The following is a 14198-nucleotide window of genomic DNA, read 5'->3' as shown; positions in this document are numbered from 1 at the left end:
AAAGTACATGAAAATGGTAGTTTAAAATGCTAAATGAAGTTTTAGCTGAAACGATAATTTATTTTGTTACACAGTTACACTTGATTACTTCCACAGTCCCCTTTCAAACTTCTCATTTGTTTGTCGCACATCATTTTTCGAATACACCCATACAACTACTTTTGCCGAATACACCCATACAACTGACTCTGCAGACTCAAGTTTTGCTATTTCAATACACAACCAAAATCAACAGAATTACTCATATGTAGCCCCTTTAACCCGAAAAAGGGCAGAAGAGAATAATGTTAAAAGTACCAAAATGGTACATGTTTTAATGAGATGCCCAATTTTACTAAATCTATTTGCGATAGAAATAACAACCCCTGAATTGCCAAATAAAGAAATGAATCTTAAACAGAAAGGATAGACAGTCAATCAGACGAAGCTGAAAAAACTTAATAGTACATGAGATTTGAGGAAGACCAAACATAATGTTTACACTAAACGTCTTCCTCAAATATCCTAGTCAACACATCAATGTGGAAACAACCTCCGTTCTTCTAGCCACCAAGGTGTATCAAAGCAGAAGCCCCCACCATGCAAGCATCCTAGGAAGATGCACAAATGGCGAGAGAAAAAACGGATGAAAATGCCAGACACATACATATCTACTCCTTTAACGAGTCTGTGCAGGAATTCTACTTGGCCTTCTTCAATAGAGTTAATGTTCTGTATTCTGCATCATCCTTAATGAAGCTCCACCAAAAGTAAGATAGAGGAATGGTGATAGCATGCCACACAGCAAGGGCATCCACAAGTTCCCAGTAGGGTGGAAAATCATAAATCACCAAGAAAATAGAAAGAGCTCCCCCAGACACCACTACCCATAACTTGCAACGCGAAGGATGCTGACTAACACGAGCCCATACAGCCCAAAGTAGCAGCTGAGCCAAACCCATGACTAGACACACTTTCATGTTCAGACCTGAATGGAAAGTAAAAAAGAAATTAAGGTAAGTGTTGTATACATCATCGGTGATTTTCAGGCAAGTGACGGGAAATACAACAAAACTTGAAGGGCTTAGATTAATCAATTTACTCAATTTCCCTCCAATATCCACCCAGTGTATTGTATATCTCAGAATCTAGAAAAAAATGAAGCAGCAGCTAATTGCAACTAATACTATAAAATTTTTAGAAGATGTTGGTGAGGAGGCTGTTGAAGAAAAATGCAATCTGAGAAAGATATGATGGAACTTGACACTATTATAATAACAAATCTAGCTTAAACAGAGAATGGCTTATAAGCTCCTGCCGAAGGAAATGAAAAAGAGGAGCCTTAAGAGAGTACAAGCCTATAAAAACAACGTCAGCAAGACAAGACCTGGACTACGCTCAAAAAACTTTTAGAGAGGTCAAGCATGATATTTGAGCATATCATAGGCATCGCTTATACTGTAGTGAAGGAGTAAAAGTTGCCAATAAATGTCAACAATAGTCGGAATATTTAAGGGTCGGAATCTTTAACTTTCTATTTCAACTTACAAGGGAGTAAATCAAATTAATTATCCTTTACTTCATTTGTTGGTGTGGATGTTAGGCAGCGTTTCATATAGGAGAAACATCTTCGCACTTCTAGGGGACAAAAAGCCTCTTTGCAATATTACCACAAGGCTTACCCTAAGGCCTAGGCCACTACCTAGAACCAGGTGAGCGTGAGAGTCTCATTACAGAAGCAGGTAAAATCCTCTTTAGTGGCAGTGGAGCAATGGCATGGTATGGCAGTAGATACAGGCAACAAAAGGATCAGCGCTTCTAACTGGATGCCTTTGTTCAATATAGATCAAAGAGCCAATTTTTTAACTAAAGAAAGAATAAGAAAGTAGAAGAGATTATTCAACTAGAAAACATGTATCTGACATGAGAATAGAGTCATAAAATCAGCAATACTGCAGATCTAGGTTGAACATAATCAAGAAGAGGAGCAAATAGAAAAAGAGCTTCAAGTACTGCCAGATACCAAAGCCACATCAAGCATACCCACAATAGGAAAACCAAAACACACATATAAAACAAAACAAGCTAATTATGCATGAGTGAGTAACAAGCAGCAATAGAACATCCTAAAGACAACCGTGCAGGTCATTCACTATGTAGATGCAAGATCACCATTTGCCATATCCATGAGCATGATAACTTTTTACTAACAAAAGGAATTTAGGAAATCAATATTAATGTATTTGGGTGGCCATGGCTTTGTGAGTCATCAAACTTCCTTAAAAATCAAAATGTATATATAGATCAAGATATGGGAAGAGGTGTATACCATAGTCAAGAGTGTAGAAGTTCAGATACAAGATGTGTGTTGTCACAAATGCGATTAGTGGTGCAGCAACCATCACCCTAGAGGCTTCTAGCTTTATGTCAAAAACTCGAAAGATAGCCACTATAAGACCAAATCCAAGCAAAGCGACAGCAGATGAGTAGCCTAGCTTCTCTGTCAGGTCCAGATCTCTGTAAAAGAAAGACAGGGTTATGCATGTCAAACTATCGGCGTATTACTGGTTACAAGCAAAAGGACATTCATGTGCAGCAATAATTCTTCGAAGGATTAATTATGCTGTTTTCACATTCTTCTTTCAGATGGAGACTTCAAATAAAGTATGCTTCCAAGTTGAGCTCTCAGATACATTTATCATTTTTTTCTTCTCCAATTTCTCAATTGGCTACAACTTTAAGTTCAATGACGAAATCAAAAAAGTTTCAATAGCAGCCCTTCTTATCAATATAAGATAACTGATAGGGACCACCATACCAAACATTGTCCATTTTAGGCTTCAATGTAACAACTTTATGTAGAAGAAAGGAGGTCTCTGCTTTGTTCTAAGTTCTCCCTTCTATTGAGGCGAAAACCTTCAGAGCCTGCAAATTCATCTTAAACTGCACTTATTTTCCTACATCAAAGTAAGTTGAAGCACTCAAGAACATACTAGACAAAGATTGTAGGGTTCAGGCATATTTTATAACTAAGACAGATGCATAAGTTTGATTATTGAGTAACACAGAACAAAGAAAAGGAGGTGTACTCACCGACTGTGGAAAACAGCAGCCCAGAACCAAAAGTTCATTGCTAAGACACCATAGACATGCCACAAGCCGGAATACTCATAGTATGTCTTCCGCCTATCAGTCAAAGGCAATTTGTAGTAAACAAGAATGAAAAAAGATATCCAACCGTGAAATTGTATTGCAAGGTTCAGTGCCGAAAGAGATACAGAAACAGGTTCCTGAAAATATAAATGGAAATTATTTTAAAGCATATTGATTAAAGGATAAAGGTAATAAAAGTACTGTAATATACTGTAGCATGTTCAGCTATAGAGAAAAAAACATGAGAACCTGAATCCCATAAACACGACGAAAAGGCCATCTTCCATGATACTTGACAGGTTTCTGGCCAAGCTTTCTCCTTTCTTCCTCTCTTGCAAGCATACAATAGTATCGGCAATCACTGTGGCAATCCCATTGTTTCCATTTCAAATAGAGAGGTTCTTGGAGGTACCACCGACCATCAGAGATGTTACCATCAGCAGTGAATATGCAATGCTGAAAGCATTGGCTTCCAACACAACCAGTCTCCTGACAATGCTCTACGCAATCCCTGGAGCATAACAGGAAGACGTGAACAGTTCAAGCTTTCTATCATACAATTTGGCAACATAATGGTCAAAGTCCACCATATAGACCTGGACTCCTGAAGCATATAATAATGAGCAATAACGCCTAGACCTTGCAGCATTGCAAACAGTTTTTAGTGTGATACATTTAACATTAACAATGGCCAAAAGCCTCAGAAAAGGGTCGGGAAGCTATATGTAAACAATGCACAGTCGAAAGTCCTTCAGTAATTGTTAAGTAACATTAACATCTGCTACACATAAGGATGGGCCTTTCGACGTTATTTTGCCAAAATGACATTCGTGAAAAAAGATGTACTCTTAAAAGTTTTCTTGAAAAAAACAATCAAGAACTAGATATCAACCAAAAGAAGAATCCAAACGAAATCACAAAGAAGGTAGTTTATAGCTCAAGGCTCACTAAATATCCACTCCTGCTCTCAAACTCACTGAGAAGATGAAAGTTCATCTTAGGAAAGAAAAGCTGTATGTAATCGATTTATATGTATAACCCCCTAAAGGCCTACATGAATAAAAAATTGCCATCATATTTCCAGAAAGTCATAATGACAAAATGGGTGAAATATAAACCAGATACACCTTAATGACAAGCACCAATTTCTCTATGAGCCAAAAGCAACACAACGAGACACTCCAAACTTGGATTGTTTGTTATACAACTCTCCTTCATGGACAGACCCATAATTATTATCAACTTGTTCAAGTGAACTGTGGGCAGTGGTATTAGAACATTAAAATCCCAGCATTCGCGCACTTTTGCAATTCGTTTCCACTGAATCATCAATTTCTTTTTGCTGCTGAACAGCATTGATTTACATACATACTTTATTCTTTTCTCTCAATTCATTAACAGCTCCAAGTTACTTGATAAATTTCATCATTCTTGGTTCCTTGCTCTCATTCAACTACTATTCGCTTGATTATCTCCTCAATCTCATTCTAATCTTTTGTAATTACTTTTCACTCTAGATTTGTCAAATTTCCTCTTCTAACAAATGGGGACTGTACTTCAATCTAACAGAAATTACCTTCCAAAAATGCCTTGGTTCCTCATCCTGCTTATCACCCCAACATGATTTTGAATTAAGATATATGTCATAAAATCACTGCCTACTCCAGAGATACTTCCCATTAGGTATAGGAGCTCTTTACGCAATCCTTATTAGTGTTAGTCATCCAAATTAAAGAGGTATCGCGTTTAAGTAGTCCCACATTAAAAAGATAGAAAAGGATAAACTACTTTATAAGGCTAGCAAGTAACTCCTCCTCCCTCGTCTTTCCAATTGAATACGAAATGATACCTCACTTGGACCTCTAACTAGTCTGATTATCCTTATTTATGACCACAACACGCGCGATTTCCGAATTTAATAAGTGGATCCTCCTTATTGACCCTAAAAACCTAAAATCTACTGTATCATGCGAGTACTGGAAAGTCGAACAAACCCATCACCTCAAGACTCAAAGATTGAAGACAGGATATCATCTGAAAATGAGAAGAATTAGAATCCTTATATCAAATCATGGCATCAATTCTATGTAAAAAAGAAAAATCTTAATGATATCAATCCACTTTAAACCCCACTCAGTCACATACAGACATACTCAAATACTTGAGTTCACCTTTAAGATATCCTCCACTTTTTCAACCCCAACAAAAAAAAAGTTATATCCAATCAATCAATAAGCTTGATTCAATAAAAGACTTCTCTTTCCCTTTTTATGAGACAAATTTAACTCCCTACTCCATCTAATCAATATCTTAATAATCGATTCGATATCCAAACTTTCGAGTTCGAAATCAGCAAGATAATCACAAATAACACCATATAAACAATCAGAAACCCTAATTAAGAGCAAAAAATATAAGCATTCATAAAATAAGCAATTAATCTAATTGATTAACCTTAAAATTAACAAAAAGAAAGATTAGACAACCTGTAAATTAGATCAGCATCACCTTCAGAAGCTTTAAGAGCACTAGCAATGCCGAAGAAAGCAAACAAGAGTATCAACCAATGACAGAGTGCCATCTGGAAGAAAACAACAATGGAGGAGAGAGAGAACAAATGAGATCAAGTAGAAACAGCTATGGCGGCAAAAGTCAAGATACTGAAAATCATATTATTAGAGAGAGAAAAGTGAAGATTTGGGGAAGATTATTTTGGGGGATTTTTGCGCGGAAATATTGAAAGAGGAGAGAGAAAGTGGAAAAAAAAAAGAGAGATTTGAGGAAGATGACAACTGTGTCTGTGTGTGAGGAGTTTATTTTATAAAAGAAAGATGAGTTTTTTTTTGGTTTAAGTATGGGGAAAAATGGTACGGATTTTTTTGTGTTTTTTGGTAAATGGGATGATTGAACATTTGATTTTGATGAAAATTTATTTGGGTATCACCTGACACGTGGTACAAGATTTGTGGATGTTTAGGATATCTTTAGTTTGTCTAGAGCTTGACACGTGGAGTGATATTAGTGACCGTTTTTTTCTTGAGAGTGAAAGAAAATTAATGAGAAGATTACATTGGTTCAAGTAAGAATATTCGATTTTTAATTTTGGATTCTTTTTTCTCTTGGGAACAAATAACTAACATTGGTGACTTGGTGGTGTATAGGGAATCCCATGTTTGTTTACAGATACTTTTCTTTTGCATTAAACAATAGTGGCTTTATATATATACATGATGCGTGCGAAATTATTATTGAAATCTAATACAAAATTATTAAACAAAAAAGTAACAAACAATATAAAAAATGACTTATAAGGTAATCTAAAGAGTATCATATATAACATGAAAATTTTGTGTGAAATATATATTGTTTTTGGATATTATAAGGTTCAACTAAAGAAAAAAACTACTTTTCCCATTCCTCAAAAGTTTATTTTTAATGTGATTTTTAAGAATAGGGTTGAAAGGCTGGGACCATAATTTAGCTTGAAGTTCTTTGATTTTTTCGTCATTGATTACTAGTTTATTGGTAGTGTGAAGGTATTTTGAACGCGCCCAATTTAAGTTCTTCGAGCTAATTCTTGTTGGATACGAAAAAAACGAGTACCTTGAATGGGGAGGAGCCATTTATCTTTTACAATTTTGTGAGATTGAAGGTCAATTATCCAAATTTTTTGGAATATAAAAGCATGAGGTCATTTACGATTTTCATCATTACTAGAAAATAGAATAGGGACATGATATGAGACTGTAAAATTTTCGTAAAAAATGTGACAGTTGTCGAAATCCTTGTAAAAAGAATTGCTAGTAATAGCTCGGTCAAGGCATTTGTAGATAATTGCATTGTGCTTAGTATTTTTTCAAGAAAAAGCGTTTAAGGGTGCGTTCTATTCAACTTATTGGCCCTGAACTTATTGGACCTTATCTGAACTGAACTTATTGAACCTGAACTGAACTTATTGGAACTTATTAAACCTGATTGGACCTGATTCAACTTATTGGACCTGATCGAACCTGATTGGAACTTATTGGACCTTATCGGAACTTATCGACCTTATTGAAACTTATTAGACCTTATTGGCCCTGATTGAAACTTATTAGACCTTATTGGACCTGATTGAAACTTATTAGTCTTGTTGGACCTGATTGAAACTTATTTGACCTTATTAGACAAAAACATTGACCATGAATAACATAAATATTACCACTAACGTAAATACTACCCCTCAAAATTTTTTACGGAGTAATAATTATTATAATTCGTCCTTAAAAAATAATGATTATTAATTATCTCTTATGCTAATTAATTTAACAAAAAAAATTACTATTTATATATTTGCCTATATATAACTTTCACCGCTAATATAACTAATAGTCTTGTTTTGATTTTATAAAACACTAGTAGAAAATCAGAAATTAATAACGAAACATGTTATCTCTAGTTATTTAAAGACGAATTGCAAAATATTGTAATTATAATTATTATTATTATTGTTAACCTTAATTATTTGACCATGATTATAATATTATTTAATAGCAATATGAATAATCAAATAATAGACAATAATACAAGTATAATACTATACATTGTGGTACTTTAATAAAAAAAATTCTAATAATAACATAATCAGCTAATAGTAATATGAATAATAAAATAATAGACATAATACAAATATATAATAAAATAATAGACATAATAAAAATAAATAATAAATAATAGACACTAATACAAGTATAATACTATATAATCATTGTGGTACTTTAATTAAAATTCTAATAATAACATAATCAGCTAATAGTGATATGAAATTATGAATAACAAAATAATGAACAATAATACAAATGTTTATTAAACATTGACTATTTGGACCTTATTAGACCTGATTGGAACTTATTGGACCTTATTAGACCTGATTGGAACTTATTGAACCTTATTAGACCTGATTGGAACTTATTGCACCTGATTGGAACTTATTGGACCTTATTAGACCTTATTGGAACTTATTGCCCTTATTAGACCTTATTGCAACTTATCTGAACTTATCTGAACTTATTGGACCTGAAACTTAATTTTTTAAGTTGAACAGAACGCACCCTAAGAGACAGGAAATGTCAATACTATTTGTATTAGCAATTAGGGAAGGAAGTCTTATTAACTGAGGGTGCGTTCTGTTCAACTTAAAAAATTAAGTTTCAGGTCCAATAAGTTCAGATAAGTTCAGATAAGTTCAGATAAGTTGCAATAAGGTCTAATAAGTGCAATAAGTTCCAATAAGGTCTAATAAGGTCCAATAAGTTCCAATCAGGTGCAATAAGTTTCAATCAGGTGCAATAAGTTCCAATCAGGTCTAATAAGTCCAATAAGGTCTAATAAGGTCCAATAAGGTCCAAATAGTCAATGTTTAATAAACATTTGTATTATTGTCCACTATTTTGTTATTCATAATTTCATATCACTATTAGCGGATTATGTTATTATTAGAATTTTAATTAAAGTACCACAATGATTATATAGTATTATACTTGTATTAGTGTCTATTATTTATTATTTATTTGTATTATGTCTATTATTTTATTATTTATTTGTATTATGTCTATTATTTATTATTCATATTACTATTAGCTGATTATGTTATTATTAGATTTTTTATTAAAGTACCACAATGTATAGTATTATACTTGTATTATTGTCTATTATTTGATTATTCATATTGCTATTGAATAATATTATAATCATTGTACATCATACAATTCTCAACCAACATCTCGTCCATTCTACAAGCCAAACATAAAAAGAAGATGGAGATAAGCAACTAGTATTTCTTGAACATAAAGTAAGCATAGATAAGCATCGTCATAGCACCCATGAAAATAAAAATACATATTAAAAGCATGAAATGTCGTCCTTGAAAATAAAATACATTTAAATGCAAGTAGTTCTTATGTCTTAGAAACGACGCCCTTGAAAAATAAAAATACATAAGAGATAATTAAGTCGTGTTATGCAGTTTTGAACAAAAAAAGAAAAAACAGAAGGAAGAAAGGAGAGAAAGGAGAAGTAATTGAGAAGAAATCAGAGGTGTTGAAGCTACTGTCACTTTGAACATTTTTTTCTCTTTCTTCTAGTAACATTCAAATAAATGAAAGGTGAAGAAAGCTGAAGAAATAATGAAGGAGTTGTTGTTAGCAATAAATGTTCAGCTTATTTTCATTGATTAGGAAAAGGAGAATCAGGCCCATAATCAAGCCTTTACAATGATAGTTCACTGCTTTTGCTCATCTTAGTTAGTAACTACTAGTTTTTATAAAATTAATTTTTTGATTTTCTACTAGTATTTATAAAATTAAACAACACTATTAGATATATTAGTGATGAAAGTTATGTATAGGCAAATATATAAATAGTAATTTTTTGTTAAATAATTATCATAAGAGATAATTAATAATCATTATTTTTTAAAGGACGAATTATAATAATTATTATTCTATAAAAAATTTTGAGGGGTAGTATTTACGTTAGTGGTAATATTTATGTTATTCATGGTCAATGTTTTTGTCTAATAAGGTCAAATAAGTTTCAATGGTTCAATAAGGTCTAATAAGTTTCAATCAGGTCCAATAAGGTCTAATAAGTTTCAATCAGGGTCAATAAGTTCCAATAAGGTCCAATAAGGTCAATCAAGTTCAATCAGGTCCAATAAGTTCCAATCAGGTTCAATCAGGTCCAATAAGTTGAATCAGGTCAATCAGGTCCAATCAGGTTTAATAAGTTCCAATAAGTTCAGTTCAGGTTCAATAAGTTCAGTTCAGATAAGTTCCAATAAGTTCAGGTCCAATAAGTTGAATAGAACGCACCTTGAGTGGTCGTTAGCATTATGCCTCATAGTTTGTCGTTTGGAATGAGCATTTCATTGAAATTAGCCACCAATATCCAAGGAAGAGATAAATTTGCAATGTAATTGTTTAACAATGACCAAAAGCCATCTTTATCAACTTTCAGCAATGGGCAGTATGCACCCATAATAGAGTAATCTTTGTTGGTTGATTTGTAAGTGATATCTAACTAATCTAAGTGAGCCAATCCATGTTGTAAGAAGTGATTATTTACTTTAATGCTAGCATTGCTCCAACAAATCCAAATGCCACCACATTAATTAATAGGATCTATGATACTTTATTTTGGAATTTAAGTGATTTTAGGATTCGAACACTATTGGCGTTATTAATGCGCGTTCTTAAAATGAGATGATGCATGGGTTGTACTTATTCTTTAGGTAGATTAATTCGCTTATGACATATGGCTTTTTCCCCCCTTGGATGGTCCAACTTAGGATCTTCATTTACAAACATACTTATGAGCAGGATGTTCGGGAACCCGCATTTGGGGTACTGGGAAGAAGGTAAAATTGTAGGTCCATAAAGAACCTAAGTTAAATTTAGTTTTGCGGGCAATCAGCCCAAAATAATGAAGACCTGCACAAGATGAAAAAATTCGTTAGGGGGCATAAAAACACCCTTGTGAAAAGCAAGCGTCTAAGCAATTGGGTCATTAAGGATTTAAAAGCATGGTCCAGTTGAAACCACATAATAGGTTTCAGCCCACAACGAAGATAAGGCCTTTGATTAAAATTAAAGGGCCCAAAAATCCTTCATTTTGTAATGTTAAGACACCAATTATAGGGTTGTGACCGGTTTTGACCGAGGCCCAAGTCCGTAGTCAACCTGAAACAACTAAGAAAGAAATGGGTGAGTTGAGGGACACACGTAGATCCAAGAACATTTGAAGAAAAGGAGCTGGAGAGGGACAATTAACAACAAGGACAAAAGACCAAAGGCAGGAAGAAGAGAAATAAAACCCAGTGGCCTATTACGACGGTTCATTTAAAATGTCACAATTAAAAATTGGGGGAGTTCATTTAAAATGTCACGATTCAAAAATTAAACATTAATGGGACCATGCATAAACAAAACAAAACATGGAAATATTCATGGAAACTGATCAAAATAAAACATTCTTTCCCCTAAGATTAATCATTACAATCATGGAAACTGAAGCAAAAAAAAAATGAGACCCTAACTCATAACATAAGAAAACTCAAAAAGAAGAAAAAGACAGGAAAATAAAATAACCATACAAGAAGAAGATAACTAATGGGAAGGGTCTCATAAGTATAACAAAAAAATTCATTACAAGAACACCAATTATGAACTAGTTAGGAGTAGAGGGAGCCTCTTTCTTTACCATCACCAGAGTTGGAGTGGGTGGGGCTCAACGGATTAGACATAATTTTTGTCATATCTGCATTAAACTGAAGGTGGGGATTGTGGTGGATAATACCTAGAGCTTGAAGGAAGGCTTCATCAATGTCATGTTTCGAAGGGTCCATATTAAATTTAATCATCTCATTATCATGAATAGGACTCATAATAGGTAGATTAAGTTGTACACTATCATCGTTGTTGATTTGAAATTCGTTCAAAGTAGCGAAAGTATTGGAGGTGGAGATATTATCCATAAGGTGAGAAGGAGAGGATTGATTAAGAAGAATCTCATTACAAGTGAGGCTAGTGTTCTCTTGAGGAGGGTTGGAGGTTGAAGTCGGGATACGCCTACCTTTGAAGGTGGTGCGGTAAGCAAATTTGGGCTTACTACGGCATTGCTGCTTCACAAAGAACTAGTAACTAGGCTCGTTAGCAAGCGAGGGAGGGGGCTGGAGGTTGCTAGCCTCAAGCTTGAACAACAAGCTCCAAACAGGGAGCCGGTTCTTAGGGCATTGGGAGAGCATGTGATCTTTACATCCACAAAGAGGACAAACCTCGTGGACACCTTCATAAGAAAGGAGAAATTAAGAGGATTCATAGTCGGCAGTCATAGTGGTGGACCTAGGAATCGGTCTGGTGATGTTGATGTTTAAACAAACTCTGGCAAATATGGCCTTTTCATTATTTTGGAGAGTGAATTTGTCAAGCTTGATAAGGTGACCTATGATTTGAGTAAGGGTGGCTAAGTGAGGCCAAGACCAATATTCGTTTGGAAGGAAAGGGATTTTAACCCATTGATGAACATGTGTAATGTTAGTGAAGAATGGTTTAAAGAAGGATATCTAAGGGATAAGCATGAAGTTGAGACCTTGGACTAACCAATGTCTCTTCTCCCACACTTCATACTTGTCGAGGGGGTCAGTGATTTTGATTAAGAACCAACCATTAGAGATATGGCTAATAGAGAACTCACCATGGATAAAGTTCCAGTCTTTACAGACCCTATTGATGGACGACAACTGTGGGAATTGGTTCCCTCCACAGCTAACTAAGGAGACAAGACGACTTATAGAGGGCTACTTCGAAATCCTCGAGGGCTGGAGCAACTACATTGACACCGGGGGAGTTGGAATGTTTGAGAGAGTAGGACTTAGGTTCCTATATTCAGTGGGAGTAGGAGATGGACAATTACCATGACCAACCATGTTTGGAGAGCTAGGGGTGGTTGGGGAATTTGACGGACTAGCACTGTTATCCATAGTGGTAGTTGAATTGGGAAAGGTCGGGTAAGGGGAAATGGGATCATGAGAGCTATCGGACTTGAGGACATTTATTTATGTAGTTGGGAGAGGGTGGGATATCAGACATGAGGATGGAAAAGAACACAAGAGGGGTTGAGCGAAGACAAGTAGGTGACTGTAAGATTGTGAAGTGAGTGAGGAGTGAGTAACTGAAGAGAGGGCTATTTATATAGAGAGTACTTATGGAGAGAAGGTAGTAGCAAAGGAGAACGACCACATTAAGGGAGGAAGTTGAAGGGCCTTGGTGACCATGCGAAGGAACTGACGCGAAATTGAGGAGAGAGATAAAGAAAGCCCATATGATGAAAAGAAAACCCCAAATACAATTACCCACTAAGAGAATATAACAGAATTCAGAAAATTTATCACAAACAAGTAACCACTTAATAAAAACTAAAATCGATTGAAAAAAATTGGGGAGAAGATACTTCCCTAAGCAGAAGATATGGATGCAGTAGAGATGAGAAGAATGCCATCTTTTGCTCTGATTGGCCAGCAAAGGTTGCTTGTTAATTACTAACAAGTAATTAGCCTTAAAAAAATCTAAGTAATTATTACTATTTCATTGGATCTCAACTCTCAAGAACAACTCGGATCACTCTCTTCACCATTAGATGTCATAATTACCTTTATGCTATGTTTGGATAGCAAGATTTCATTTCAAATTCTGGATTTGGATGAAATATATTGTTTGGATGGCATGAAATTTGAAATTTTGGAATTTGTCCAAATTCTTATCAAAAGCCTATATTAGTAGAATTTAAAATTCAAGTTATTACCTTGTCATTTGAAATTCTCTCCTCATGTATATCCCAACTCCATGAGTATCTATATCCCAACTCCATGAGTATCTATATCCCAACTTCACTCATTCTCTTTCTAATATTTATTTCTCTTTCCTTTAGTAAACCCACACTTTTTCTCTCTCCTCCATTAAACCTCTATTTCTCTAGCCTATCAAACCCCCTTTAGAAAACAGTGATTAGGAATTGAAATACAAACTTCAAAATCCCATATTTCAATTCCATTATTTGAAATGAAATACAAGTTTCCAAACACTACCTTAAGTAATTTGTCTTTAATGCTTTGTTTCTTATTAATAGTCCGAAAATGGTAAGTGCAAGGAGAGGAAATTATTTCGGAAAAACGCGAACCAAGGCTATGGGGGTTAGAATTAGGAGAGGGGGATTTGGAATAGCAAAAGATTTTGTCAGATAATGATGCCTTGTTTGGATTCCCCATGGGAGCGAGGAGCTTGCAACCGGGGGGGGGGGGGGATTCGAAAATTCCGAATGGAGAATTGGACAAGGGTTATGGTTTTTCTTTTTTCTCTCTCTAGAATTCTCTTGCATATTTTGTTTCTCTTTCTTCATTTTAGATTTTGAATTTATTCACTTTTTCAACTAGAGATGTATATGAGAATCATGTGGGAGCCCGATAGTTGGAGCTCCCACCTCCCGACCTTATGTAGTGTACACGCTATCAAATGGAGATGGAGCCTAAGTTC

At 34.7% G+C, this 14198-nt stretch overlaps 1 protein-coding gene across 1 annotated transcript; it reads right to left on the bottom strand.

Moving 5' to 3' along the window:
- Positions 1 to 215: 215 nt before the first annotated feature.
- On the bottom strand, positions 216 to 6015 carry LOC104906457 (uncharacterized). The gene is made up of 5 exons (XM_010695209.4): positions 5619 to 6015; positions 3382 to 3643; positions 3073 to 3269; positions 2309 to 2496; positions 216 to 967 (listed from the first exon to the last, which is right to left on the bottom strand). The coding sequence occupies exons 1-5, from the start codon at positions 5711 to 5713 to the stop codon at positions 681 to 683; spliced, it is 1029 nt and encodes a 342-aa protein (XP_010693511.2). The 5' UTR covers positions 5714 to 6015; the 3' UTR covers positions 216 to 680.
- Positions 6016 to 14198: the final 8183 nt, after the last annotated feature.

Source organism: Beta vulgaris, chromosome 3, assembly GCF_026745355.1.
Source record: "Beta vulgaris subsp. vulgaris cultivar EL10 chromosome 3, EL10.2, whole genome shotgun sequence".
In the NCBI taxonomy this organism is placed as follows: domain Eukaryota; kingdom Viridiplantae; phylum Streptophyta; class Magnoliopsida; order Caryophyllales; family Amaranthaceae; genus Beta; species Beta vulgaris.
The sequence above is the reverse complement of the archived record's forward strand: the minus strand, read 5'-3'. Positions and strand labels throughout refer to the sequence as shown.